At 52.4% G+C, this 23664-nt stretch overlaps 10 protein-coding genes and 1 non-coding gene across 11 annotated transcripts; 6 read left to right on the top strand and 5 right to left on the bottom strand.

Moving 5' to 3' along the window:
* Positions 1–722: 722 nt before the first annotated feature.
* BJY04DRAFT_226660 (zinc-dependent alcohol dehydrogenase) lies at positions 723–1867 on the top strand (the record flags this gene model as incomplete). Its single annotated transcript, XM_073718464.1, has 4 exons — positions 723–758; positions 804–1065; positions 1097–1788; positions 1838–1867. 4 exons carry the CDS (start codon positions 723–725, stop codon positions 1865–1867), a joined length of 1020 nt encoding a protein of 339 aa, XP_073573000.1.
* A 497-nt stretch (positions 1868–2364) lies between these two features.
* BJY04DRAFT_226659 (uncharacterized protein) lies at positions 2365–4342 on the top strand (the record flags this gene model as incomplete). Its single annotated transcript, XM_073718463.1, has 7 exons — positions 2365–2859; positions 2907–2979; positions 3031–3254; positions 3305–3403; positions 3455–3628; positions 3676–3997; positions 4056–4342. 7 exons carry the CDS (start codon positions 2365–2367, stop codon positions 4340–4342), a joined length of 1674 nt encoding a protein of 557 aa, XP_073572999.1.
* Positions 4343–5199: 857 nt separating this feature from the next.
* BJY04DRAFT_216484 (alcohol dehydrogenase) lies at positions 5200–6340 on the top strand (the record flags this gene model as incomplete). Its single annotated transcript, XM_073715773.1, has 2 exons — positions 5200–5572; positions 5625–6340. 2 exons carry the CDS (start codon positions 5200–5202, stop codon positions 6338–6340), a joined length of 1089 nt encoding a protein of 362 aa, XP_073572998.1.
* Positions 6341–6498: 158 nt separating this feature from the next.
* BJY04DRAFT_216483 (uncharacterized protein) lies at positions 6499–7395 on the top strand (the record flags this gene model as incomplete). Its single annotated transcript, XM_073715772.1, has 1 exon — positions 6499–7395. One exon carries the CDS (start codon positions 6499–6501, stop codon positions 7393–7395), a length of 897 nt encoding a protein of 298 aa, XP_073572997.1.
* Positions 7396–8527: 1132 nt separating this feature from the next.
* Positions 8528–9146, bottom strand: BJY04DRAFT_216482 (uncharacterized protein; the record flags this gene model as incomplete). Its single annotated transcript, XM_073715771.1, has 2 exons — positions 8528–8757; positions 8807–9146. The coding sequence occupies 2 exons, from the start codon at positions 9144–9146 to the stop codon at positions 8528–8530; spliced, it is 570 nt and encodes a 189-aa protein (XP_073572996.1).
* A 628-nt stretch (positions 9147–9774) lies between these two features.
* On the top strand, positions 9775–10890 carry BJY04DRAFT_216481 (uncharacterized protein; the record flags this gene model as incomplete). Its single annotated transcript, XM_073715770.1, has 3 exons — positions 9775–10274; positions 10321–10579; positions 10636–10890. 3 exons carry the CDS (start codon positions 9775–9777, stop codon positions 10888–10890), a joined length of 1014 nt encoding a protein of 337 aa, XP_073572995.1.
* A 417-nt stretch (positions 10891–11307) lies between these two features.
* BJY04DRAFT_185022 (ABC transporter ATP-binding protein) lies at positions 11308–15580 on the bottom strand. Its single transcript, XM_073710709.1, has 5 exons — positions 15369–15580; positions 15126–15313; positions 14422–15078; positions 12179–14375; positions 11308–12130 (listed from the first exon to the last, which is right to left on the bottom strand). The coding sequence occupies exons 1-5, from the start codon at positions 15477–15479 to the stop codon at positions 11426–11428; spliced, it is 3858 nt and encodes a 1285-aa protein (XP_073572994.1). The 5' UTR covers positions 15480–15580; the 3' UTR covers positions 11308–11425.
* Positions 15581–15831: 251 nt separating this feature from the next.
* BJY04DRAFT_185020 (NmrA/HSCARG family protein) lies at positions 15832–17222 on the bottom strand. The gene is made up of 5 exons (XM_073710708.1): positions 16932–17222; positions 16739–16873; positions 16639–16690; positions 16059–16570; positions 15832–16010 (listed from the first exon to the last, which is right to left on the bottom strand). The coding sequence occupies exons 1-5, from the start codon at positions 17109–17111 to the stop codon at positions 15933–15935; spliced, it is 957 nt and encodes a 318-aa protein (XP_073572993.1). The 5' UTR covers positions 17112–17222; the 3' UTR covers positions 15832–15932.
* Positions 17223–17774: 552 nt separating this feature from the next.
* On the top strand, positions 17775–19089 carry BJY04DRAFT_216478 (uncharacterized protein; the record flags this gene model as incomplete). Its single annotated transcript, XM_073715769.1, has 2 exons — positions 17775–19025; positions 19075–19089. 2 exons carry the CDS (start codon positions 17775–17777, stop codon positions 19087–19089), a joined length of 1266 nt encoding a protein of 421 aa, XP_073572992.1.
* Positions 19090–21606: 2517 nt separating this feature from the next.
* Positions 21607–23043, bottom strand: frdA (putative FAD dependent oxidoreductase; the record flags this gene model as incomplete). The annotated part of the gene is made up of 1 exon (XM_073715768.1): positions 21607–23043. The coding sequence occupies one exon, from the start codon at positions 23041–23043 to the stop codon at positions 21607–21609; it is 1437 nt and encodes a 478-aa protein (XP_073572991.1).
* Positions 23044–23350: 307 nt separating this feature from the next.
* Positions 23351–23450, bottom strand: BJY04DRAFT_t56. Its single transcript has one exon. It is a non-coding gene; the product is annotated as a tRNA-Ser (tRNA).
* Between the last annotated feature and the right edge of the window lie 214 nt (positions 23451–23664).

Genomic DNA, 23664 nt, shown 5'->3' with positions numbered 1-23664 from the left:
CCGCCAATTCATTCTCAACATCAACACTGCACTCCCAAGCCCTCCTCCTCATAACCGCCAGGGTCTCGATAGTATACTCGATCGCGTCAAGGCGATCGCCAAGGTCACTCCAGTCTATGTCCGTTGATTCGGGTGTAGAACCGTCATCATCATGATGACCCGAGAGTAGCCCAGGGCGACGAGCTTCGACGAGCTCCTCCAGCTGCCGTATGTACCCCTCGAGACGTGAAGAGAGGCCTGCACGGATACCCCTGTACATGCGAGCTCTGTCCCGCAGATCGTCGAGGCGAGCGGCTGGGGTAGGGGATGCGCGTGCGGCTTCGGCTGTGGAGCTGTATCGGTCGGCGGCTCGCTGTCGCATCGATGGATACAGGTGTCTAGGTGGGCGCATTGTCTTTATGGATGTACTTCAGGCTTGGATGATGCGTGAGGTGGATCGTTGGAAGGACACATCTCTGGCTCCAGGAGGGTGAATGACGATTGCAAACTCTATTCAGTCGTTCCATCATTCCCAGCCTCTCAGATTGCATCGCATCTTTTGCGACCTACTCTGAGTACTCCGGAGTACTCCAAGAACACGATGATGGGTGTGGAGTGAACTCCGATGCACTCCACTTGTGTGGTGGGCCATTGCAAATAGTCGCGATGATCAGGACTCTCCGTTAAATTAGCAACCTCAGCCACTGCTCTTCCGTCCCTCGCGTTGTTCCCAACCTTGTATCATGGCTGTAACGAGTTACAAAGCAATCGTACTGACCGTGAGTCCCCCTTTTTGCACGAAAGCGCGCACTAACTCGCTCCAGGAGCCCGGACCAGAGCCAAAGTATGAGCTCCAAGAGCTTCCTCTCCCAGCGCTCGGCCCCTCAGACGTCCTAGTCAAACTCTCCGCCACCGGAGTGTGCGGAACAGATCTCGGACTTGCGGCTGGAGCTCTCGGTCCTACACAGTCCATCCTCGGCCATGAAGGTGTCGGTCGAATCGTAAAGCTAGGCTCAGCGGTCGCGAATGACCCCTCAATCCGGATCGGTCAACGGACAGGCGTATCGTGGATTCGCGATGTTTGTGGTTTGTGTCTCGTGCTCAACTGATGGCGAAGAACCCCGGTGTATAGAACAGATTCATTCCGGGCGCAAAGTCGATGGCACATTCGGCCAGTATACGGTCGTCCCTTCGCGCTACCTTATCCCGTTACCTGACGGGCCAAGTGACGAGCAATTAGCACCGATACTTTGTGCCGGGGTTACGGCGTACAAGGCGTTGAAACTCTGTGCTGTCTCCTCCGAGCAGTGGGTCGGGGTTATTGGGAGCGGTGGTGCAGTTGGCTCCATGGCATTGCAGTATGCCAAGGCAATGGGGTACCGGACTGTCGCAATTGATGCTGGAGCAGAAAAAGGCAGGATTTCAAGGGATCATGGTGCAGACGAGTACATTGATGTGCTGCAGATAGAAGACGTCCCTGCTGCTGTGGCCTCGATTACTGGAGGACATGGTGTTGCAGCTGCACTGGCGATCGCTGGAAAAGCGAGTGCATACAAGGCGGCACTACACTCCATCGCCCCATTTGGTACCCTTGTGTGTGTCGGTATTCCTCCTCTCAGCGAGGAGGTCAGCTTTCATCCGCTGCTTCTGATCGATAAGGGCATTCGGATCATAGGGTCGGCGGTCGGCACTCGCGACGATATACGTGAGGCCGTTGAGTTGCTAGTGTCGGGGAAAGTGGTGCCTGATGTTCAAGTTATTGAGTTTGATAAACTCATCTCGGTCCTAGACCCCAAGTGTGCAAATCAAGTATGTTTGTTTCTGTTTCTAGAGAGTGCTAGCTAACATTCTACGATAGGGTGCTAAGTATGTTGTCAGAATCCCATAGAGAGCCGGCTCGCAGTACACGAATAGAATCGGGCCTCGAAATCTACCGGAATACCGTGCGGTCTGTTGTAACCTTTAGTATCATTATTCGACACATGCTGTGGAAAGCTGTCAACAGGGAAAGTGTGTCTAGACTCTGCTTGTCCATCCGGGTATCGTTAATTAATCATTCTCTCGAGTGAGAGGTGCATACCGGAGATCAGCGTCGGATGTCGCTCCACCCCCACCTCCGCTCGAACCATCGTCAACACACCGTCGATCTGGGGGATGACCGGTGCGGGGAGCAGCTATAACTCTCCCACTCAATGATGATACAATGGAGTACGATTTTCACTCTCCGCAAATCCCAGCGGCGTTCTCCCCACCCCCGGCTGTCCAGCATCAGCAGCACAAGGTATAAAGACCCGGAGTAGATCTTAGTCTTGACCACATACTGGCAATTATTCACTTCCTAGTTGATACTATCGTACACCTACTCAAGGAAAGCACTTTATCACAATGCCACCAATCCCACCACCCCTCGCCCTCCCCCCAAACACCAGCCACGATGCCTTTTCCCGCTTCATAACCGCCGCTCAGACCCTCGTTTCCGAGTCGAATGTCCGCGTCATAACTCCGGACACTGAACTAATCGATGGAACCTACTATGACCCTCCAAAGACCCACGATCCTCACCACGTTCTCGACCAAGACTACTTCGTCGCGTCCGCAGTTATCGACCCGCGCAACGTGCCAGAAGTGCAAGAGTTGGTACGACTGGCAAACGAGTACCAAATCCCATTATGGCCGACGAGTATTGGCCGGAACTCGGGGTATGGGGGTGCGGCGCCACGATTACGGGGGAGTGTGGTGATTGACATGGGCAAGTATATGAATCGGGTCTTGGAAGTCAATGTTGAGGGCGCGTATGCGGTTGTCGAGCCTGGGGTTACGTTCAAGGGGTTGTATGATTATTTGGTGGAGAGGGGGTTGGATGAAAAGTTGTGGATTGATGTGCGTGTGATTTCATTGGCTTGAGGGGGGGTGCTGACGATCTGTAGGTTCCGGATATTGGTGGTGGTTCGGTCATGGGGAATACACTTGAGCGGGGAGTTGGGTATACCCCGTACGGAGGTAGCTATTGCCTTGATCCAATTACTCGTGAATGCAGCTAACAATGTATAGATCACTGGATGATGCACTGCGGTATGGAAGTCATTCTTCCCAACGGTGAACTCATGCGCACCGGCATGGGCGCCCTCCCCCAAGACCCGAAGAAGGGCTCAAAGCACGACCACGATGACGAAGGGAACAAATGCTGGCAGCTATTCCCATACGGATTCGGTCCGTACAATGATGGTCTGTTCTCTCAGGGAAATGTTGGCATTTGTACGAAGATGGGTATCTGGGTATGTTTCTCCTTGTACTTATTCGCGACTACATGGGCTAAAAGCCGCAGTTGATGCCAAACCCTGGTGGGTACCAGGCGTACATGATCACTCTTCCAAGAGACGAGGATCTTCACCAGGCTGTCGACATTATCCGACCTCTTCGTGTTGTACGTGCTTTCCTCTGAGCATGCTGTTTCTTTCATGTCTAACAGGCCTAGCAAATGATCCTCCAAAATGTCCCAACCCTGCGCCACATACTCATCGACGCCGCCGTCTTAGGCCCCAAATCATCCTACACATCTGACATCCATAAACCACTTGATAACGCAGAGCTCGACGCAATTGCAAAGAAACTAAACCTTGGTCGCTGGAACTTCTATGGCGCTCTCTATGTAAACATCCCATTCCAATCTATGAACACAGCTAACTGAGTCTTTAGGGCCCCGAACCAATCCGCAACCTCCACTGGCAGCTCATCAAAGAAGCCTTCTCCGCTATTCCCGGCGCGAAATTCTTTTTCCCCGAAGACATCAAGGAGTACTGCGTCCTGCACACCCGCGCAAACACCCTACGCGGAATCCCGAATTTCGACGAGCTGAAGTGGATCGATTGGCTTCCTAACGGCGCACACCTCTTCTTCTCACCCATCAGCAAGATCTCCGGCGACGACGCCATGCTTCAATACGAAGTAACCAAGAGACGAAGTCGTGAGGCCGGACTCGACTTTATTGGGACCTTCACTATCGGCATGAGGGAGATGCGTATGTAGACTTTCCCCCTCTCTTTATTCCCCACAATTAACGTACTTATACCTGGTAGACCACATCGTCTGCATAGTCTTTGATCGGAAAAACTCCGAGCAAAAGAAGAAAGTGCACTGGCTTATCAAGACGCTGATTAAAGACTGCGCCGAGCACGGCTGGGGCGAGTACAGAACACACCTTGCGCTCATGGACCAGATTGCCGAGACCTACAACTGGAATAACAACGCGTTGATGCGGTTTAACGAGACGGTGAAGAATGCGCTGGATCCGAAGGGGATTATGGCGCCGGGGAAGAATGGGGTTTGGCCGGCTGCGTATGATAGACGGATTTATAAGTTGTGATCACTAGGTGCTGTGAAGATTTAGCCGGATGGGATTCTTGGGTGGCTGCACTGTCAAGAAACTAATTTTGCATTTCGGTATTTCTCTACTTTTGGCCGAACGTACTTCCAAAAGCCATGCGCAAGCTCTAGGTGCAAATACAGGCTGCTCATGCTGCTCGACACTGCCGTAAGCTGGCAAACATCACATCATAGCAGAACTCACAGGCCACCTAGCGGCGTCATCGTCCTTCATTATTGCGAGTCGGCTGGGATATCGATTCCCCAGGACTCCACACCAATCTATACGCTTATCCTCCCCGCGGGAGTCTTACTAGATGGATACTCCAGGTGCTAGACAAGTGTAGGAAAGATGTAAGCACTTTCTTCAGGAGGAATGCGGTGATGCGCCTGCAAGTGGCTGATGTTGATCATTGTTCCTTGGAAGGGAGTGGAGCAGCTAATGCAGCCTGCTTATGCTTATCCCCCTGGTCAACAGCGGAACTCTTAGCATCCCAGATATGCCCATCCGGAGGGCTTGATTCCTTGATGCTAGCTATATAGGTGAGTCAATGACGCAAGGATGAAAGGATCTACGTATCTCCAATGTGGCTACCTAGGTACAACTTCCCCCGTCAAGGAATGGCGTGTCCAGCCCTCTCTGGAAGCAGGATGACCCGGAGATAACTATCGCCGCCATAGCTTCTCTGGGCATGACGAATGCGATGGAGCTCCTGTCATCGAGCAAAGTAGAGAGCAGCATGTCACGCAAGCAATTGCCAGAGGATGTCGAGCACTACCTTATATAAAGCCCTACGGATCCCAAGGTTCTCGCCTAGACAACTAGCTCAACACCCATTACTGTGAATAGCAATCGCAATGGGCTCCTTTATCCGCGCCGTCGCCCAATTCGGCACGGCTTTAAACGTCTCCGTTATCGACCAGCCCATGCCCACTCTCCTCAACTCAACCGATGTCATCGTCCGTATCAACGCATCAGGTATTTGCGGCAGTGACCTGCACAACTACCGCACCGAAAGTGGCTCCGCTGGGCTGCCCTACACGCACGGCCACGAAGCCATCGGTCACGTCGTCGAAGTAGGCGATGCCGTCCAATTCCTCAGCGTAGGCGACTACGTCGTCATCCCCGATAACCTCGACAACGGCCACTACACCCAGGAACCCGACACCTTCATCCCAAGCTTGACATTCGGCGGAACCAACGACAGCGGATCGTTTCCCGGACTGCAGAGTAAGTGTCTACAAATCCAACCAAGAATAGCTTCATTAACATTCTCTTTCAGCCGAATACGCCCGCATCCCCTTCGGCGACAACTCCCTCATCCCCGTCCCTCTCTCCGACACCTCAAACACTTCATCTGTTCTGGACTACCTCTTCGTCGGCGACATCTTCTCCACGGGCTGGAGCGGCGTGACCTTCTCCGGCTTCGAGCCGGGCGACACAGTTGCCGTCTTCGGCGCCGGCCCCGTCGGCCTCCTAGCCGCGTACTCTGCTATCATCCGCGGCGCGTCACGGGTATACAGCGTCGACCACGTCCCCGACCGTTTGTCTCTGGCTGAATCCATCGGCGCGATCCCGATCAATTTCAACGAGTCCGACCCCGTCGAGCAAATCCTCGCGCTTGAGCCGAATGGTGTTCGGCGTGGTGTTGAGGCGGTGGGGTATGAGGCTATTAATGCCACTGGGGAAGTTGACGCAGGGATCACACTGCTGCAGCTGCTGAATGTTACTGCCCTTGGTGGTGGGGTTGGGATCGTGGGGCTGTTTAACCAGGGTTTGCAGAGATTTGATATCGGGCAGGCGTTTAGTAAGAGGGTTTCTGTGGATGGCGGCGTTGTGCTTCCGTTGCAGGTTGCGAGTGAGCTGGTGCCGTTGATTGAGAGTGGGGTTGCGCATCCTAGTTTCATCGTCAGTAGTGTGATTGATATTGAGGAGGCGCCGGAGTATTACACTCGGTTTAACAATTTGGAGGAAACCAAGGTTGTTATTGGGTTTTAGGGGTGAGGTGGACTATTGCAGATAGTTGCAGTTCTAGCAGAACGGGCTTGCATCATGCCTGTCCATGGTTGAAAATGGGCCTCAAGATGACGAAGTAAACTCAAGTCGAATGGAATCGAGTGCTTCTAGAAACCTCCAGGGCTATCGTTTGAAACCTTATGCCACTTCTGAATCTTCCGATCCAATACCAGCGCATGCATGAGAGTATCCCGATTGGCAGCGTTATACTTCCGCCCCGATCACCGGAGGCAGAGATCTCTAAAACCATCTTTACAGCCATTTCAGATTATACTCCTTTCCCATTTACATCGGTCGACTTCTCAGACCCTGCATCATTACCAAGCACAATGTATCTAGGGCCCATCCCCAATAATGCAGTCGATATCACCGCGCGAGGAGCGAGAACATCTACAGCATCACCGGAACAATCCAGCTCCTCCACCCCCGAACGACAGTCAATACGTGGCTACCTTCATAAAGGGGGAAAGATACCGAACGACTGGGTTCCTGTGGAGCCAAACTCACCCATTGCAGCCGAGCGCTTCTCGTACCAAGACTGCCCGCTTCGGGCAGTCGTCAGCCGTGTGTTGGAGCGGTGCTCTCATGCAGCGCCTCGGCGGGAACCATGCACCCAACCCAGTAAAGCGAAGAGAAAGCATGAAGTTGCAGAATGCAATGAGGATGAGTATTTCTTCGTGCCACGGCGGGGTTATGCCGAAGATAGGGCGGTTAAGCGGTTGACGAGGGAGTTCCAAAGCCTCTCTTTTGAGGAGAATGACAATGAGCATGAAGAAACGGATGGCGATTCTCCTCAGTCCGACGAAGTCCTTGAGCCAGGATATGAAAGTGCGCGATCTAGTGCCTCATGCGAGCTCGACGATGATGAAGACTGGTATACAAAGACTGGTGAAGAGGTGGCGGCCGCTGAGGAAGCGGAGGCTGAAGATGAATGGAGTAAAGGGGTAGCAAGATGGACAGGGTTCGATGTAGCTCTTACCAAGGTAAAGAGGTGGACTGGGGAGTTCCAGAAGCAGCTACTGGACGAGCAGCAGTGATGTACGGAAGCTAGTCCTGTATACAGAAATCCCCACTCTTGCTTTTGTTTTCGTAGCTGGTCCCAGTTCGTAGAGCACTGATCAAGTGCTGCGAAAGTAGTCTCCGGCCACCAGTAGCTGCGATATGAAAGAATGGTCAATGAGGCATTTCCGTGCCTCTTGTTTGATGATGCGGGATATGGGGATAAAGGTGCCATGGCACCTTTTTAGTCAAATACGGAAGTCGTTTAGATGAGCATAAAGACAAGGTCTATCAGGGGTGTTTGATATCCTCCATTTTGGAGCATCAGAAACATACAGAGACGACGGGAGAAGCTGGAGGCGTGACATGTGGTTTTGGTGATTCTGCTATGTGTGCAGCTTGCACCTCGCTTCGCAATACAACAGTAGGCACACCTCAAGAGCTGCCTAATCCAACGGTTAGGTTCCACTACGACCGGCCTATTTTACTAACACAACCAGTCTTGACTTCCTCTGTTGGGTTTCCTTCAAAACTCACAACCTACAACTTCCTTGGTACTCTACCTTCTCCATCCACAACACTGAACTAACCATGACAAACAGAAAGCAGTATTCTGGTGCCACGGCCGCTCAACCTGCAGAATGTTTTTCAAGAACACACTTAACAGTGCTTACCACGGTGTCTATGTTGTGGACAAGGGTCCTGAAGCACAAGACGGCGGTTCACATGTCCATGGGGATAGGCCTTAGCTTCATTATCTAGTAATTAACGTTCGAACTCAATTCTTGAACAGATCTTCAGGCCGAGCAAATTACGAACAGCTGGTTTGTTTCCTCTACTGCTCCAATTGCTTTTGAGCTATAGTAGGTTAATGGGTTGTACATTGGATTCATTCCTAAAACATCACCACACGCATATCAGGAAAGCCGCAGAAGGGAGATAGCTGAAGGTATCAGACTGGTGCGATTCAATTCCCATAATGGGATATCAGAAATAAGAGCACTAGCCGGGCGTTAGCAAACGCAAATAGGCCGCCTTGTTCCACCTGCAGGTTCCGCCACCGTTCAACATTTTCTGGTGCACAATCCATGCCAACTGTTCCTCACTCGCGTTGCCTCCGTGTCGGCTTAGAACGGCTCCTGGACACCTCTGCCACCGTACCAGCATCCATCAATCCCCCCGGTGGCGGCGCTTTCTGTCCTGTGGGGACGGCAATCGCGACTTCGGTCGTACGTCGAGAGCGGTACCATCAGTTGTTTCTGAAACAGGCGTATGGGCCTCGAGTTTGGCTTCGGTTTTGATAGGCTCATCACGGGATTCGCTACCGTCAAGGATCCTGCGGCGACAAGGCCTCTTTATACGGTCTTGGCCATCTAGACCCTCGCAGGTCCGTGACAAGGCTATGTTGCGTTTAGCGCCGTCTGACGTTGAGTCCAAGGGGGTACTCACGAAGCTCTCCATGCGGCTTGGACGAGATGTAGTACCTCATACTAGAGCCCCAGTATCTAAGACTTGTTTCCCAGTGTTCCTGGCACCATATGTAGACCCGCTCTTCGGGCCCATTGGGGTCCTTCCAAAGAAACGACAGACTGTGATGGTCAGGGTCGAACTTGCAATGACCCCTCAGATGGTTGATCACGGTGAGCAGGGTAACTGGCTCGTGGCCCGCGCCTACCTGTACAATGTACAGACTAGAGCGGCTAGACTTCACCTCGTTCTTAAAGAAGACCTCGCATGTCGTAGAATCACTGTCCTCTCTACCGCGGATAGAGTTCTGTGTGAGGGACATGTTGGTATGGTCTGCTGAGTTGTAGAGGCGGAAATTGAGAAAGTAGAAAGGGATGCTCAGAGGACCAGAGAGGGAGAGGAGCAAGCTGTCAGTGTTGCTCTTGAAGAAAATTGACGTGGTCCCCGCTGTGCACGCGGTGTGCAAGTGTCTCTGTGAGACTGAACTACAACCGCCAGCAATAATATCTGTGTCTGCAGTCTCTATATATCACTTTCTTTGACAAGGCACTGAAGAAGATACGAACGTGAATCAAACATGGATGTGTGATTTGATGAATCAAGCGAGGTAACTGATAATCACGGCTGATATACAGAGCTATCTAGACATGAGCTGCACTGACTCAGAGAAGTAGGTACAGCAAACCGATATCGCCACTCTTACTGTGATCATTGCACTCAAGTCCAGGCAGCACTCATTAAGTGCTACGCAGCTACTTCCCGACCATATGTAGTTGTCATCAAAACTTTGTTTCGAGGGAATATGGTTCGGATTTCATTTCCGCCCTTAGCGAAGCGAACGGCACACATCTCGAAGGCCTTGCACCTCGAAATACTGTCTCCTACTCTCTCCTGTCTCAGATTCGCATCTCTTCCACCTGAAGGCTCAGCCCTTCACACGCCATCCCACGATGGCCCTCCGAAACTTCCTCACCAACATCCCCAACCTCCCACCAATCCCACCTCTCTGGGACTCCAACCCAGAGCGTACAGCAGAGTGGCTCGCCGAGCAAGACCGGCAGATCCGACACGAGATCCGCGAGGAAATTATCAACCTCTTCGATCGCATCTACCACTCGCCATGCCCGTACATCGCACCCAGCGCCCCAGGCCAACTCAAGATAACATGCAAGTACCTGAGCCTCAACGACGCAGGGGGGTACGACGAACACAAACAGTTCTTCAAGCCGAAACCATTATCTTGGTTACGGAGTCACCCGGTCGACACCAAGAAGATCCCTAAGAACCAACAAGCAGGACAGCAGTGGTCAGCCCCGAAGACAGGGCAGTGCGCGGACTACGTCGAGGCGGCATCGATTTCCGCGGGCTTTATCTGTGAGTTCAGCAGATATGCAAGGATTGGAATAGAGTCGGACTATACGCTCGAGGAGCTATCGGGGTGGATCGATCGGTTTGCTCTCTTATACTTGGTGCTGCGTGCTGCTAACAGATGCCAGGGGAACCGGACACCGAATCGAAAGCCGGCCTTCAATGAAGCCCTCCACCCCAGATAACGATGCTCGACCTGCCGCCCCATGGAACACAAGGATTGCAGCAAGCTGGATCCGAGACGACGCTCACCCTCATCTTACCTGCATTCTCGAAAACGCTAGCCCACCGCACGACGACCTCCTCCGCTCAGAGGTCCTTACCATCCTCGGCCTCATGCGCGAGAGCCTCTCCCGGTACAGTTTGCAAAAGCATAGAATCGTCCCAGTATGCCGGTCTCACCACCGCCATCTATAACACCCTCACTAACTCTGAATGCGTAGATCACCGCCATCTCGTGCATGAACGGCCGCGAAGCACGACTCCTGCAGGCCTTTTTCCTACAAGAGGAGCTGGTAATCTACAAAAGCGGACTGCTGAATTTCAGCATCGAGAAGTCAATGAGCGTCAACGTCCCGCTGTTCATGCTCTACCTCGCTAGCGAGCCGGTGGGCGATACGATCTTGAAGCCTTATCAGCAGCATTGGCTGTGGACCGGGGGTGATGCCCTGGCGACTCTTATTGTCAACAATATTTAGCGTATCAGCGTTGTTGTTGTTTTTTTGGATAGTAACGTTGGCGCCCAGATACCATGTGTTAGAAATTGGCTTTTGTTTTGTTTTGTTTTTGTTGTTTTGCGTGGATGCTCCGGGGAGCTGGAGCGAGACTCGGTGGGGAGAGTAGAAATCTATAGCAGCAAGTAATCTTTATTCGGGTTCGTCATTGAGGAGCGAGAATCGAATCAAGAGCGGCTTTATTTTGACTCAGCTGTCATGTCGGATGGAATATTCAAGCTCTCGTAGTCGCCTCCGTGCGAAGTCACCGGGGTCTGGCCTGGGCCATAGTGCGTTAGGGCTCTATTCAAGGCAGAGCCATCGTGGAGAAGATGTAAATCTTACAAGGTACAGGGCGGCAGAGCGGCAGAGCGGCAGAGCGGCACAATTTGAATAGAATGACCAAAAGGTGATTAAGATTGAAGGAGATCTGTCTTGAGAAGAGTATGTATCAAATGTACAGAGAAGAAAAGGAGAGCAAGTTCTAAAGCAAGACCACAAAGAGGAAGAAATTAATTACTCAATCCAACGCCTGCGCCTCACACATCTTCCGATACATCCCTCCCTTCAAGAACAGTTCCTGGTGAGTACCCATCTCCTTAATCCTTCCCCCAAAGAACACACAGATAACATCAGCGTCCTTGATGGTACTCAACCGGTGCGCAACCGCAACCGTAATCCGATCGCCCCGCTTCGCAGCCTCCTCCAGCGCCCGCTGCACGATCTTCTCACTCTCCGTGTCCAGCGCGCTAGTCGCCTCATCCAGTAATAAGATCTTCGGATTCCGAATTAACGCCCTCGCAATTGCGATCCGCTGCCGCTGGCCACCCGATAGCTGAGTCCCGCCCGATCCCGCAGGAGTGTAGATCCCCTCCGGCAAACTCGAGACAAAGTCCCACGCGTTGGCAGCACGAAGAGCCGACTCGATCATCTCATCTGAGACGATGTCGGGCTTCGGCTCCTTCTCGGAGAAAAAGGGCTGCGCGGTGGCATCGAAGATTCCCAGGGCGATGTTCTCACGAATGGTGCCTTGGAAGAGGGTTGGTTCTTGCTGGACCAGGGCGACGATGTTTCGATATAACAGCGGGTTGATGTCTGTGAGGTTCGTGCTGTCGAGGGTTATGCTGCCTGTTGTGGGGTCGTAGAAGCGCTCGAGCATGGCGATCATGGTGGATTTGCCGCATCCGGAGGCGCCGACAAGGGCGACGAATTGGCCTTTGTTGATCTAATCTCTGTTAGATGGAGCAATGAAAATCTGTAGGGGGTGTAGTACCTCTAAGTTGACGCCCTTGAGCACCGCTGCTTCCGGGCGCAGGGGATAGGAAAAGCGAGCGTTGTCGAGAGTGATTGAGGAGGCAGGTCCAGGGCCGTTGTCACGGTTGTCGGGGGTTTCTCGGACGGTCGGTTGCAGGGAGTTCAGCCAGAAAATGTAGTTTGTCGCATTTATTCCCTTTGTGATACTTGAGGAGAATTGGAACATTTGGGAGGAAGCTTGTCCGGCGAAGAATACACCTAAGAAGGCGACGAAAAAGTCGTTCATGCTGACTTCGTTGAATGACAGTAATCGACAGCCGTACCAGAAGCCTAGAGCTTGGAACCAGTATTCGATGCACTGTGTCAGACCAAAACAGACCATGGTGGCTGCCATGGGTTTGATGGACGAGTTGACTGCGGTATCGAGTTTTTCTGTGTACTTGCTGAGAACAGTGTCTTCGATTGCGAGCGATGAGACTGTGCGGATTGCATTGACAGCCTCGGATGCAATAGACGAGCTTGCCGAGTACTTTTTTGACGTGTTGCGGTCAAGTCGGGCATCCAACTTGACTTTCATCAGACCAGCGCCGACAAGAGGCGGGAGACCACCAAAAACAACAACCAACCCAATCTTCCAAGAATACACAATAGCAAGAATTCCGCAGCTGAGCAGGTTCAATACGGCGATAATAACAAGCGCGATATTAAAGCCCATCAGCTCGAGGATAGATTGTGGATATGAGTCGATCTGGCTGACCAAAGCACCAGTGGTATTTTCAGGACGATCGAAAAACTGGATATCCTGCCGCAGCATGTCATTTAGAACGAGGCGTCGGAAATAATGGCTCATGTGCTGGGCCACTGTATTTGTTCCATAGCCGAGAGAAAAGTAGGCGACGAGACAGCCTGCAGCGAGAACGATGAACATGGTGGCGTAGAAGTTTCCTTCATCTCTCATCGCATTACCAGTCAACTGGAAAATGTCGACAACATTGGCCATCAATATGGCCTGGCCGGGGTAGACCGCTGAGCCTGCAATACAGCCAAAAAGCACGACAAAGTACGCCCAGGTGAGATCAGGACACTCGACGATGAGACGATAAATAGAGTGAATGACACCCATCTGCTTGTGGCGGTCGTAGTCGTCGCGCTCTCTCATAGACTCCATCCGGCCGCGAACAGAGGTTGCATAGCGAGATAACCCTTCAGCGGTCTCGGTGGTCTCTAAGGGAAGATCGTCCTCGGTGCTGTCCTCGTCCTCTTTTCCGGTCGCTTTTTCGGCCGCAGCGACAGCTAGGTTTTGGATTTTCACGAGACGCGCGTACGTGCCTTCTTCTGCTAACAATGACTCGTGCGTTCCCTGTTCAACAATGCCACCCTTGCTCATGACGACGATATTATCAGCCTTGCGAATTGTTGCGAGTTTATGTGCGATCACAATGGTAGTTCGACCTTCCGCTGCTTTGTCTAAAGCCTTCTGCACGATGCCTTCTGCTTGGGGGTCAAGCGCGCTAGTGGCTTCGTCAAGCAGAAGTACTTTGGGTTGCGAAACAACACTCCGAGCGATGGCGACACGCTGCTTCTGACCTCCAGAGAGCAATCCGCCGCGCTCACCGATCATCGTGTCATATCCGTTCGTCAGCTCAGAGATGAGATCATGGGCGTGTGCCATCCGCGCTGCCTCCTGCACCCTCTCCAGCTGCTCCTCTCTCGACGCATTCTCCCATGGAGTACCGACCAAGCCGTATCTAATATTGTCAAAGACCGTTCCTTGGAAGAGAACTGGTTCTTGTTGGACGAGTCGCACGTTCTTGCGCAGCCATCCCAGGTTCAGCTGGTCAATTGGGGTTCCGTCGAGCTTGATCGTTCCGGAGTTCGGGTTGTACCATCGTTCGATCAACCCAACGATCGTACTTTTTCCTGATCCAGACTGTCCCACCAGGGCTGTTACCTTTCCAGCCGGGACCCGCAAGCTAAAACTATCGAGGACGGTAACGCCTGGTCGGGTGGGGTAGGAGAAGGTGACGTTCTCGACCTCCAGTTCTCCGACGACAGATTCGGGCTGGAGTCCATCAGTGTTGTAGGGGTTGATTGCCGATTCTCTATCGATCAAGACGAATAATTGTGCCGCGGCGGAAGCCGCTCTGCTGAAATCGATTGAGTAGGGGGCCAACATGGTCAGGTTGACCGCAGCAATGACGACGGAGAGTAAGACTCTAAACTAGGTTTAGCACAAGGAAGTTTTGAAGTAGCCCGACTTACATAAAGATGTCTCCCGCCGAGTCAATATCTCCTCTTGACATCATGTTAATTCCTTGCCAGAATGCCAGGCCAAAGCCTAGATAGATGATGGTGTATTCTGCTGAGAAGAGCAGCCCAAAAAGAGGCGAGATTTTCTTGCCGACAGTATGCGCATCCGTCAGGTACTCGTCAAACTTTCGGACCAAACTTGCTCGCATCTGGAAAGCGTGGGCGGCCTTCACTCCTGCAAGGACCCCTTCGGCGAATGAGTTTGCTTGGGCATGGATGGCAAGGATTCTCGTCTCAAAACCAGCCTCGTAAGCGGCAACACCTCCAGTCACGATGAGAGTAGCCGGCGCAATGCACAGACAAATCAGAGTGAGCTTCCAGTGAACGACGAAAGCAATGATAAACGCCGTGACGAAAGCCGCGAGACCCTGAAACAACAACCCAATCTTCTCAGCAACACCGGCTTGTATTAGCTTTCCGTTAGACGTCGCTTGCGCGGCAATAGAGCCTCCCGTTCCGAAGTCGTAGTATGCAACCTCCTGGCTGAGGGCCGCTTTGAGGTAATCGTGACGGATATTGCGAATCATCTTGTATGCGACGTACGTGAGGAGGGTGTTGTACGTGTAGGACAGGACGAGACGTGCGATTCCCAGATATACAAAGTAAAGCCTTTCAGGTCAGTCCAGAAATCCACCAAGAAATGGAAAAGAGCATACGCTAGCTCGGCCACATCGTCGCGAAACTCGCCCGGGGTCGACTGTTGATTGACAAAGTCTGTGATAACGGTAATGAACTCGCCGAAGATGAGATTCTGCAAGGCGATACCGGCTCCTGAGGCGCATGCTGCGACAACAGCGACGATTTGGAAGATGCGCTCAGTCGGACCGGCATAGCTGAAGATTCTCTTCGATATCGTCAGTACACCCCTCGCAAATGTGCTACAAATGGACTGTAATTACCTTGTAAGCTCCAAAGCTGGCCTCGGCTTCTTCTTCCTTTCCTGGGGTTGGTTTATCGAGAGAGTCGTTCCCCACAGAGACCTGCTTCTCCACAGTTTCCTTGGACGTCATCCTGTCGACAACACAAAAGTCGGTCTATCCAAAGGTAAGACAGATGGACGCAGGCAGCCCCTGGGACGATAAAGACACGAGAGCATTTTTTCCTGATGACGCGAGGGGTGTTTATGAAAGAATGACAGCCACGGAATCCAAAGTTACGCGTTTTCGTATCGAGGCTGGGCAGCTGGCTCGGCGTCAGTCCGCGGGCCCCGCGCGTGTTGAGCTAGCTCCCAATCCGGGCAGCAATCAGTGACAGCCGGACCCCGCGGTCTCTGAAGTCCGCAGTCCGTAGTCCGCCGCCGCTGGATGCTCTCTTGGCTGACTCACTGTTTTCCCGCGGTTCTTGGTATAAATACGAATTTTCAGCAAATCAAACTTCTGATTCGGTGTCTATCGAGCAGTATGATACCTCTATTCTTTCTACCTGGCGCCTCGTTGCAGCCTAGACTCTCCAGCTACAAACCCCTATTCCCCTTTCAGCCCAGCAAACACCGCACTCGATCGGAGCGACTCCTCCAGCGATGTCAGAGGCTCCTCGACTAACTGTCTCGCATTAGCCGCGGTCGCTCGTACGACCCGAAGAGATCTCACCTGCTGAACTTTCTCCACCTCCCCGCTGGATAGCTGAAATCCAAACTCCGCACCGAATGATATGACCTGAGCAACGTCCTCCTGAAAGAACTCAGGCAGTCCAAATGCTGCCATTCCACCCTTGAACTCATCTTTTTCGACCGCCTGGAATGTAAGATCCACGCCATTGGCCTTGACAGTCTGGACGAAATCACGGATCGTCACGAATCGGTAGGCGAGATTGTACAGCTCCCCAAGGGATCTCTCGGGATTCAGTAGAATGGCTTTGACGAATTTGCCCACGTCCGCACTCGCATCAATCAACGGCAGTTCTGTGTCGAGACTAGCAGGCTTGGGAAAGCTGAGGGTGTATTTTCGGGGGTCGGTGGACTGCGGCGCGAAAGACTCGAGGAGGTAACTGATGTATGTGCCAACATGGACAATCGTATGGGGGACACCAAGGGCGCGAACATGGTCGTCAATCACGGCTTTTCCGTCAAAGTGAACTGCGTCTGGATACTTTCCATTGCTGACTGTAGGACAAACAGATCAGCTGCGGGTTTGTTGTAGGTATAGGTATGTAAATGGATGGTTAACATACACTTGCTGATATATGGGAGGCTGCTCCACACGAGGTGCTTGATGTCGGTTTCCTGGCTAGGTTAGACCCCATTCCATCCCAGCAGTTGAGTTCAGCAAACCTTGCAGATATCAACAACATTCATTCCCTTTCTCGTCTCGCCAACGTAGTCAAAGTTTTCCATAAGTGTCACGAGGAAAACCCCGTATGCACCTTCTAACACGGCTCGGAGAGAATCCTTGTCTTCCATGTCGGCCTACACCAGTCAACAGCATTAGTAACTCGAGATATAGGCTGAGGCAGCAATGACTTACAATAACAAGCTCAGCACCGAGTCTAGCAAGTGCCACAGATGTTGGCTTAGAAGGGTCCCGAGTCACAGCCTTGATGTGGAACTCCTTGGATGCTGTAGGGTCGGCTAAGACGGATCTGGCGACGGAGCCTCCTTGAACGCCGGTTGCTCCGAAGACGACCAATACTTTCTTGGATGTCATTGTTTCAGTCTGTTTGAGAAGATGAAGTAGACTTTCGATATGAACCTTCTGCTGGGATTGTCTGGTAGAAGTGCCTTTTCGGGTGGTTCAGCAAGAATATATATAGCTACCGCCGGCGGCGCGTAATATGGCATAAGATAAGTTCGAAGATCCTAGACTTGTCATCGATCAATTTGTAATGCATTTTGATTTACAATCAAAGCCGGACACAGCGTCTTTAGGATCCGGAGAGTTCATTTGTGAGCAGTTGGAGCATCTTGATGTTGAAGAAGTGAACTCCTGTCCTGATTGGCCACTTCGCAATACCTACCGAATGAAACTAGCGCCCGCGCAATCGCTCCTTCCCGATCGATCCGCTCGTCGGTCTCGCCTGCTCTCACCTACCAGTATCTAGGCGATTCCCCCAACTTTCTCACTTTTCTCTCCTTTCCACTGGTAGCTACTATGATCTGTGAAGCACATACTGCTGCGTTATGGTCCGGCATGGGGGGCTATCAAGGGGCTGTCAGACCTGCCGTAAACGAAAAATCAAGGTACGCGACTGTCATCATGAATGTGGGCTCTATTTGACCGCTCTTGCAGTGCGATCGAGCATCGCCGGCCTGCGCCCGGTGCCAGAAGGCTGGCTGGGTCTGCCCAGGCTATGGCGATGTAGCCGAGAGAATGTTCATCCTCCAAGACACCAACCGTTTCCAGGAGCAGCGACAAGATTCAGGCTTGGAAGTACAGAGGCCGGAACCTGCCAACAAAAACCCATCACAAATCGACGGAAACAACAGTGATACTGTCCGATTAAATAGCATTCCCGGGCAGATCACCCAATCAGTCAACGACCGCGCAATTGAGTACTTCATTCGCACCCACACCTTCCGTGACGACGGCGCGACCCGAGGCTTCTACGAGTACCTCTCGTCGTGTGATATCCGTTTTGAGAAGGGGCTGCTCACGACACTTACCGCTGCTGCATTGGCAGCTTTCGGTAACAGGTACCGTCAAGGCGATATCCTGAAGCGAGCGAGGCACTACTACGGGCGGAGCCTCCGGCTTGTCAACCGTGCCTTGCAGTGTCCGGTCAAAGCCCAGACAGATGGCACAATGATTTCTATCCTCCTTCTGAACACCTTTGAAGGGCTCACATCCGAAGGCAAGCTGTCAATGGCCTACAGCGATGGTCATATGAGGGGCGAGTTGATGATCATGAATTTGCGCGGACCAAGCTTGGTGGCCACGCGTCAAGGGCTGCAAGTATTTTTGCACATGGGCCGTTGCCTTATTTCCTACTGCACAATCCAGTCTCTGCAAGTTCCAGAGGAAGTGATTGAACTGCGCAAACACGCTGCCAGATTTCTTGATACGAGTGATCCTGCCTGGGTGCTCGAAGAGACTATGATAAAGCTCGCTAAATTTCGTGCCGACGTCAAGAACGGCGGCATTCATTGCTCTCAGAGCATTGTGAACATTGCCTTACAGATTGAGGATGAGCTACTAACGCTCTCTAACCAGTTGCCCTCCGGAAGGCGCTTCGAATTTTCCGGGGCAAGTCAAGAGTGGAAAGGCCAACCTCTGACATACCACCGCGTGTACCCTGACCCTTGGATCGCATATATTTGGAACTATACCAGTTCGTGTCGATTACTTTTGCACCAGGAGATACAAAATCAGCTTGCGATGGACAGCAATTTGATGTGTAGGGGCCCCCAACCATGTCTACAATCGAGCCTAGTCATACGCCAGATGGTTCTTGATATCTGTGCCAGCGTGCCTCAGTACTGTGGTGAGCTTTCTGAAAAGGCAACACGTCGTCCAGAGTCATCGGCTACCACTGGGTTTGTTCCTAGCCCCGTTCCCACCATTGCCGGTGTTTATTTTCTCGTATGGCCACTCATGACCGCGGGAGCAACAGCCGAGTCGAACGTGCGCAACTGGATCATGGCCCACTGCCATAGCATGGCAGAGGCGACAGGCATTTTGCGTATGAGAATTGTTGCAGAGTGCCTGGAACGCGGGGAATCCTCTTTATAGTGCTTCAAGAATATTTGGTGATCAAGCGTTTGAGCTGTTGCTCCCAACTGGCTGCATTCGCAGAATAGGTGCCAGCAGTCCCTTCTGGCCCAACACCAAAGCCAGCATCGCTTGAAACGCCTACAAAAGGTGAACTACTCCCCCAATCACACATGTCGAGCTCGTGACACCTCCGACAAACCAATACCATATAATCGGACCTGCTGTCGCGCTTCAGCCTTGGGCGGCATTGACTGCATCCCATAGGGTATCGAAGATCATCGCTGCTAGCGGTGGAGCTGGCTGCCTCTCTGAAGACGGCCACAGCGCCTTCGCCGTCATTCAAATACACCAGGCATTTGGCGAGTTTGTAAAAGTCATCTGTCTTCCCATTTTTGATATCACTCGCAAAACGAACAACACCGTCTCGCAAGACAGCTAGCTGCGTATCCCGCTGGGTGCGTGCGTAGGGAACATCGCAGGATTGGACCATTGTATCCAGCATGGTCCGGTTATCAGACGCCCAGTCGTAGGGCGTCCGTCCATAGTAGTCCAAACGAAGCGGGTCAGCGCCTTGAGTTAGAAGGAGGGCTGCAATGTCCTGATGCCCGTTGGCAACGGCGGCATGCAATGCTGAATATCCTTCCCAGCCATCTTTGAAGTTCACGCCCCTTTCGATCAAGAGCTCAACCAAAGACCGATATCCCCCTTCAACGGCCATTTCCAGCGCCGTTCGCCCAGTTTGAGATCTAGAGAGGTACTCGGTACCGGTCTTATCGTGCGTACTCAGGAGCGCCTTGAAGACCGAATGGTTTCCTGACAGAGTTGCAAAGTGTAGCGGACGTCGGCCATCACGATCGGTCGCCGACACGTCGGCACCAGCTTCAAGAAGCATGGAGAGAATTACGCCTGAAGAGTGCGACGCTGCGATGTGCAACGGGGTCCGACCGTGTTTATCCCTCGCCATGATGTCGGCGCCACATTTGACGAACAAGCCGGTCGCTTCTACGTTAAATACGGTGACTGCCAGCAATAGCGGCGTATTTCCGTTGTCGTCAGCCGTTGAAAGTGAATCGCTTGCGGAAACGAGCGTTTCGAGCAGGTCATGGCGTTTCAGCCGGACCAGAGTGTGCACTGCTGTTGATCCGCCTCTTCCTTGCCTGCCGGGATCTGCACCGTGTCTGAGCAGTTCGTGTATGACTGCCTCCTCGCTGAACTCTTCCAGTGCTACCTGCAATGGTGTTCGACCATCCTTGCCGGGTTGGTTGAGGTCGGGGCCATATTTTTGAGACAGACGAGCTCTCACAGCTAAGAGTCTATTTTCAGCAGATCGGGTGACGTCGGTTCGCTCAAAGGAAGCAGATTTCAGCGACTCTGTTTTGTCTCGTCTATTATCGTACTTTGGATCCGCGCTGGCTGCGATGAATAGCTGCACCGCTTCCTTGTGTCCCTTTTGAGCGGCTACTAGCAATGGGTGTTCGGACCTCCGATGGAGCGGCTGGACCTTTGCACCGAATTCAAACAACAACCGGATCATATCACAGTTTCCCGACCGAGCGGCTTCGGAAATCATGTCCTCGTCTCGAGCCAAGTCAAGCCAGCCTGTTCCGCTTGAGTCATTGGGAACAGCTGGCGGATCAACCAGAACACCGGGATTGCCTAGCATGATGCGGACAACCTCGAGGCGTCCGGAAAAGACAGCACGACAGAGAGCTCGTTTATACTGCGATTTCTCCGCTGGGGTGTTTGGAGAAAAGTAATCCAACAGCAACCGTACCATAGCATCGTTGCCACGCGCGGCTGCCATAGTCAGCGGAATGTCGCCATTCCGCGCCGACCAGGCAGCATTGGCTCCAGCATCAAGAAGCAACCTGGCGACATCAGTGTGGCCGTTCGTGACGGCGTAATGCAACGCCGGGAATCCCTCAATAACCGCCGAGACATCCGCGCCCGCTGCTAAGAGCTTTTGTGCTGTATTCGCTCTTCCGTACGTTGCAGCCCATGACAGAGGCGTTCTCAGCTTATAGGATTGCTTGAACGTGTAGTTGGTGGCCAGACGATAAAGCCGCGCATCGAGGAGATTGTGAAATAAGCGACACGATTGGATCAGACAGTTAAGCTCGCTGATTGTCACTTCTTCGGCTATGGTGAGGATGATTTCGGTCGGTAATTTTGATAGAGATCTCTTCGGAGCATCTTCGAGTGTCATTTTCGCTGGTCAAGGGAGCTCTTTGAAGGCATGCTGATGAGGTTGAGTTGATGTGGAGGGGAAGCTGACAACGGAACACGAGATGGCCAGACTTCTCAGATACGCTAGTCTTGCAGGGATCCCATTCCTTGCATTGCCATTGGACGACACTGTCATTCGACTATGGAGTACGTTCTTCGGATGGCCGGGGAATGAAGCATATTTGCGATTCCATACATACATGAACACCCTCTACTCTGCATTATATTACAACTCCCTGCTCTACCGATCAAACCGAAACGACCCCTACACATAATGCTGCTGATAGAAAGCTGCCGCCTCGTTTCCTGCAATCCTTCCAAACACCGCGCACTCGAGCAAGGAAGACCCCCCGAGCCGGTTCTGCCCATGAAGACCTCCCGTCACCTCTCCTGCAGCCCATAGTCCTGTTATCGGCTCTCCTTGCTCGCCAAGCACCTGAGTTCGTTCGTTGAACAGCACCCCGCCCATGGTGAAATGTAAGACTGGTGTAACCTTGCCAACGTATGCCACCGAGTCCGACTGCACCTCACTCAGCGTCCAATTCCCAAACGCTTTGCGCCCGAACGGATCGTCCTTCCTCCCCGCAACCACATTTGCGTACTCTTGAACGGAGTCGAGAGTTTCCTGACCAAGTTCCGCGAATTTTGTCTTCCGTATCAGCCCCTTCCAGAGATAAAACTGCATATGCGAGTCCAACGCGGACGCAGCGCCCTCATCCAGTAGCAGAGTGACATCCCATTGTTGTAGGCTCGTATCCAGCTTTGCAGCAGACCCAGTCACAACTCCAGTAACATGCTCTCTCGTCTCCAATTCATTAACAAACCTCTTCCCGTTACTTAGTAGTATACCACCCTCACCCCGTAAAGCTTCCGCAGCAAGAAATTTCACACTCGCTTCTTTATCCTTCTCGTCCAGGAAGCCCGTCGGATGGACCTGAATCCGATCCATATCAATCAACCCGCCACCAACACTTTCAAGTAACGGCTGCGATCCCTCCCTCGCCTCATTCGTCGATGGAAACCCAGCCAGATCCGGTCGATACTGCGAGACCATACCGCGAATATCACCCGCAAAACCGCCGCTCGCAAAGATAACCGGACCACGGAGCGTGGTCGTCTGGTCATCGGCAACATACTCCACCCCCACAACCTCCTCCGCTTCCTTGAGAACCTTCGTAACGCGCGATTTCGTCCGTATCTCCACAAACGGATTCTCCTTTAGTTTCTGCAATAGCGCTCCCACAATCGCCGCCCCAGGCGGTTTCCCGCTTACCCCACGATGCGTCCTCGCCCGGGAATGCCCACCAAGCTGCGCAACCTTGCTAAGATCAACCCCCATCTCGTCCGACAGCCAATACACCGCATCCTTTGAGCCGTCCGTAACAGTCTGGACTAATCTCTCCCTCCTCGCTCTCTCATCCCCAGACGCGTTAGTGAATGGAGAACCCGCAGAGCGAACCGTATCGGCATAGAACGAATCATCTTCATGGCCGGTTTGGAATCGTGTTGGTGCGCCATTGATCCCGCTCGATGCTTTCATGGAGTTTCCGCCTGGTCGCTCGGCGCGGTCGAGGAGGGTGACGGGGATGGAGTGCGTTGTTAGTTGGGTTGCGGCGGAGAGGCCGGCGAGGCCGGTGCCGACTATGATTACCCGGTGGGATGGGTTGAGGGGTGGGAGTGGGCAGGTGGTGGAGGTAGACATTTTGATGATATGCTGTAGTGGTTTTATAAATTTGAGAGGCATTACTGCGTTATTGCTTTGGGGTGTGTTGGAGATATATTTGAGGTAATGGGGAGGTATGGTATGTATGGTATGATCGGACGGGTTGCAATCAGCCCACACTCAAGTGGTGACCACATGGTTTCGGATTCTGTCTCCGGTCGATATTTATTTTGACGAGAACTATATTTATTTGCTAGGTGTAGAAAGATGAGTGATGGAAGGTGGAAATGTTGGTGTTCTATTCTGATTGCGGGAGGAAAGGTGAAAAGGAAAAAAAAAAAGCAATCGACAGCAGTGTGGTTCGAACACACGCCTCCGAAGAGAATAGATTAGTTCCTGTATCGCGGATTCAAGTCTATCGCCTTAGACCACTCGGCCATGCTGCCTATGTAAGGGATTCGAACGGACAATCACGGTCTGTGAGGCCATATAATATCCCAGCATAACAGAGCATTCAACAAGAGGATCGTAGTTCACATCAATCCCCTGGATACACCCTTCTATTGTATACTGTATCGAATCTGTCCACTCGGACTCCCTGTGCAAAACTAGCTTTCTGGACTTGACCGTGTCTATAGTGATTGACGTAAATTGAGCCAT

This window comes from Aspergillus karnatakaensis (genome assembly GCF_047715665.1).
Source record: "Aspergillus karnatakaensis strain CBS 102800 unplaced genomic scaffold BJY04scaffold_15, whole genome shotgun sequence".
NCBI lineage: Eukaryota > Fungi > Ascomycota > Eurotiomycetes > Eurotiales > Aspergillaceae > Aspergillus > Aspergillus karnatakaensis.
This window is presented reverse-complemented; position numbering and strand designations above follow the sequence as displayed.

Excerpts from the sequence above, each read along its gene's own strand:
- BJY04DRAFT_185020 (XM_073710708.1), bottom strand. The coding sequence starts at position 17,111 with ATGACATCCAAGAAAGTATTGGTCGTCTTCGGAGCAACCGGCGTTCAA. Across the intron at positions 16,874-16,931 it reads TCGGTGCTGAGCTTGTTATT|GCCGACATGGAAGACAAGGA; the intron begins GTAAGTCATTGC and ends TGACTGGTGTAG. Across the intron at positions 16,571-16,638 it reads CCTCCCATATATCAGCAAGT|TCAGCAATGGAAAGTATCCA; the intron begins GTATGTTAACCA and ends TTTGTCCTACAG.
- BJY04DRAFT_185022 (XM_073710709.1), bottom strand. The coding sequence starts at position 15,479 with ATGACGTCCAAGGAAACTGTGGAGAAGCAGGTCTCTGTGGGGAACGAC. Across the intron at positions 15,079-15,125 it reads GACGATGTGGCCGAGCTAGC|GCTTTACTTTGTATATCTGG; the intron begins GTATGCTCTTTT and ends CTGACCTGAAAG. Across the intron at positions 12,131-12,178 it reads TCAAGGGCGTCAACTTAGAG|ATCAACAAAGGCCAATTCGT; the intron begins GTACTACACCCC and ends AACAGAGATTAG.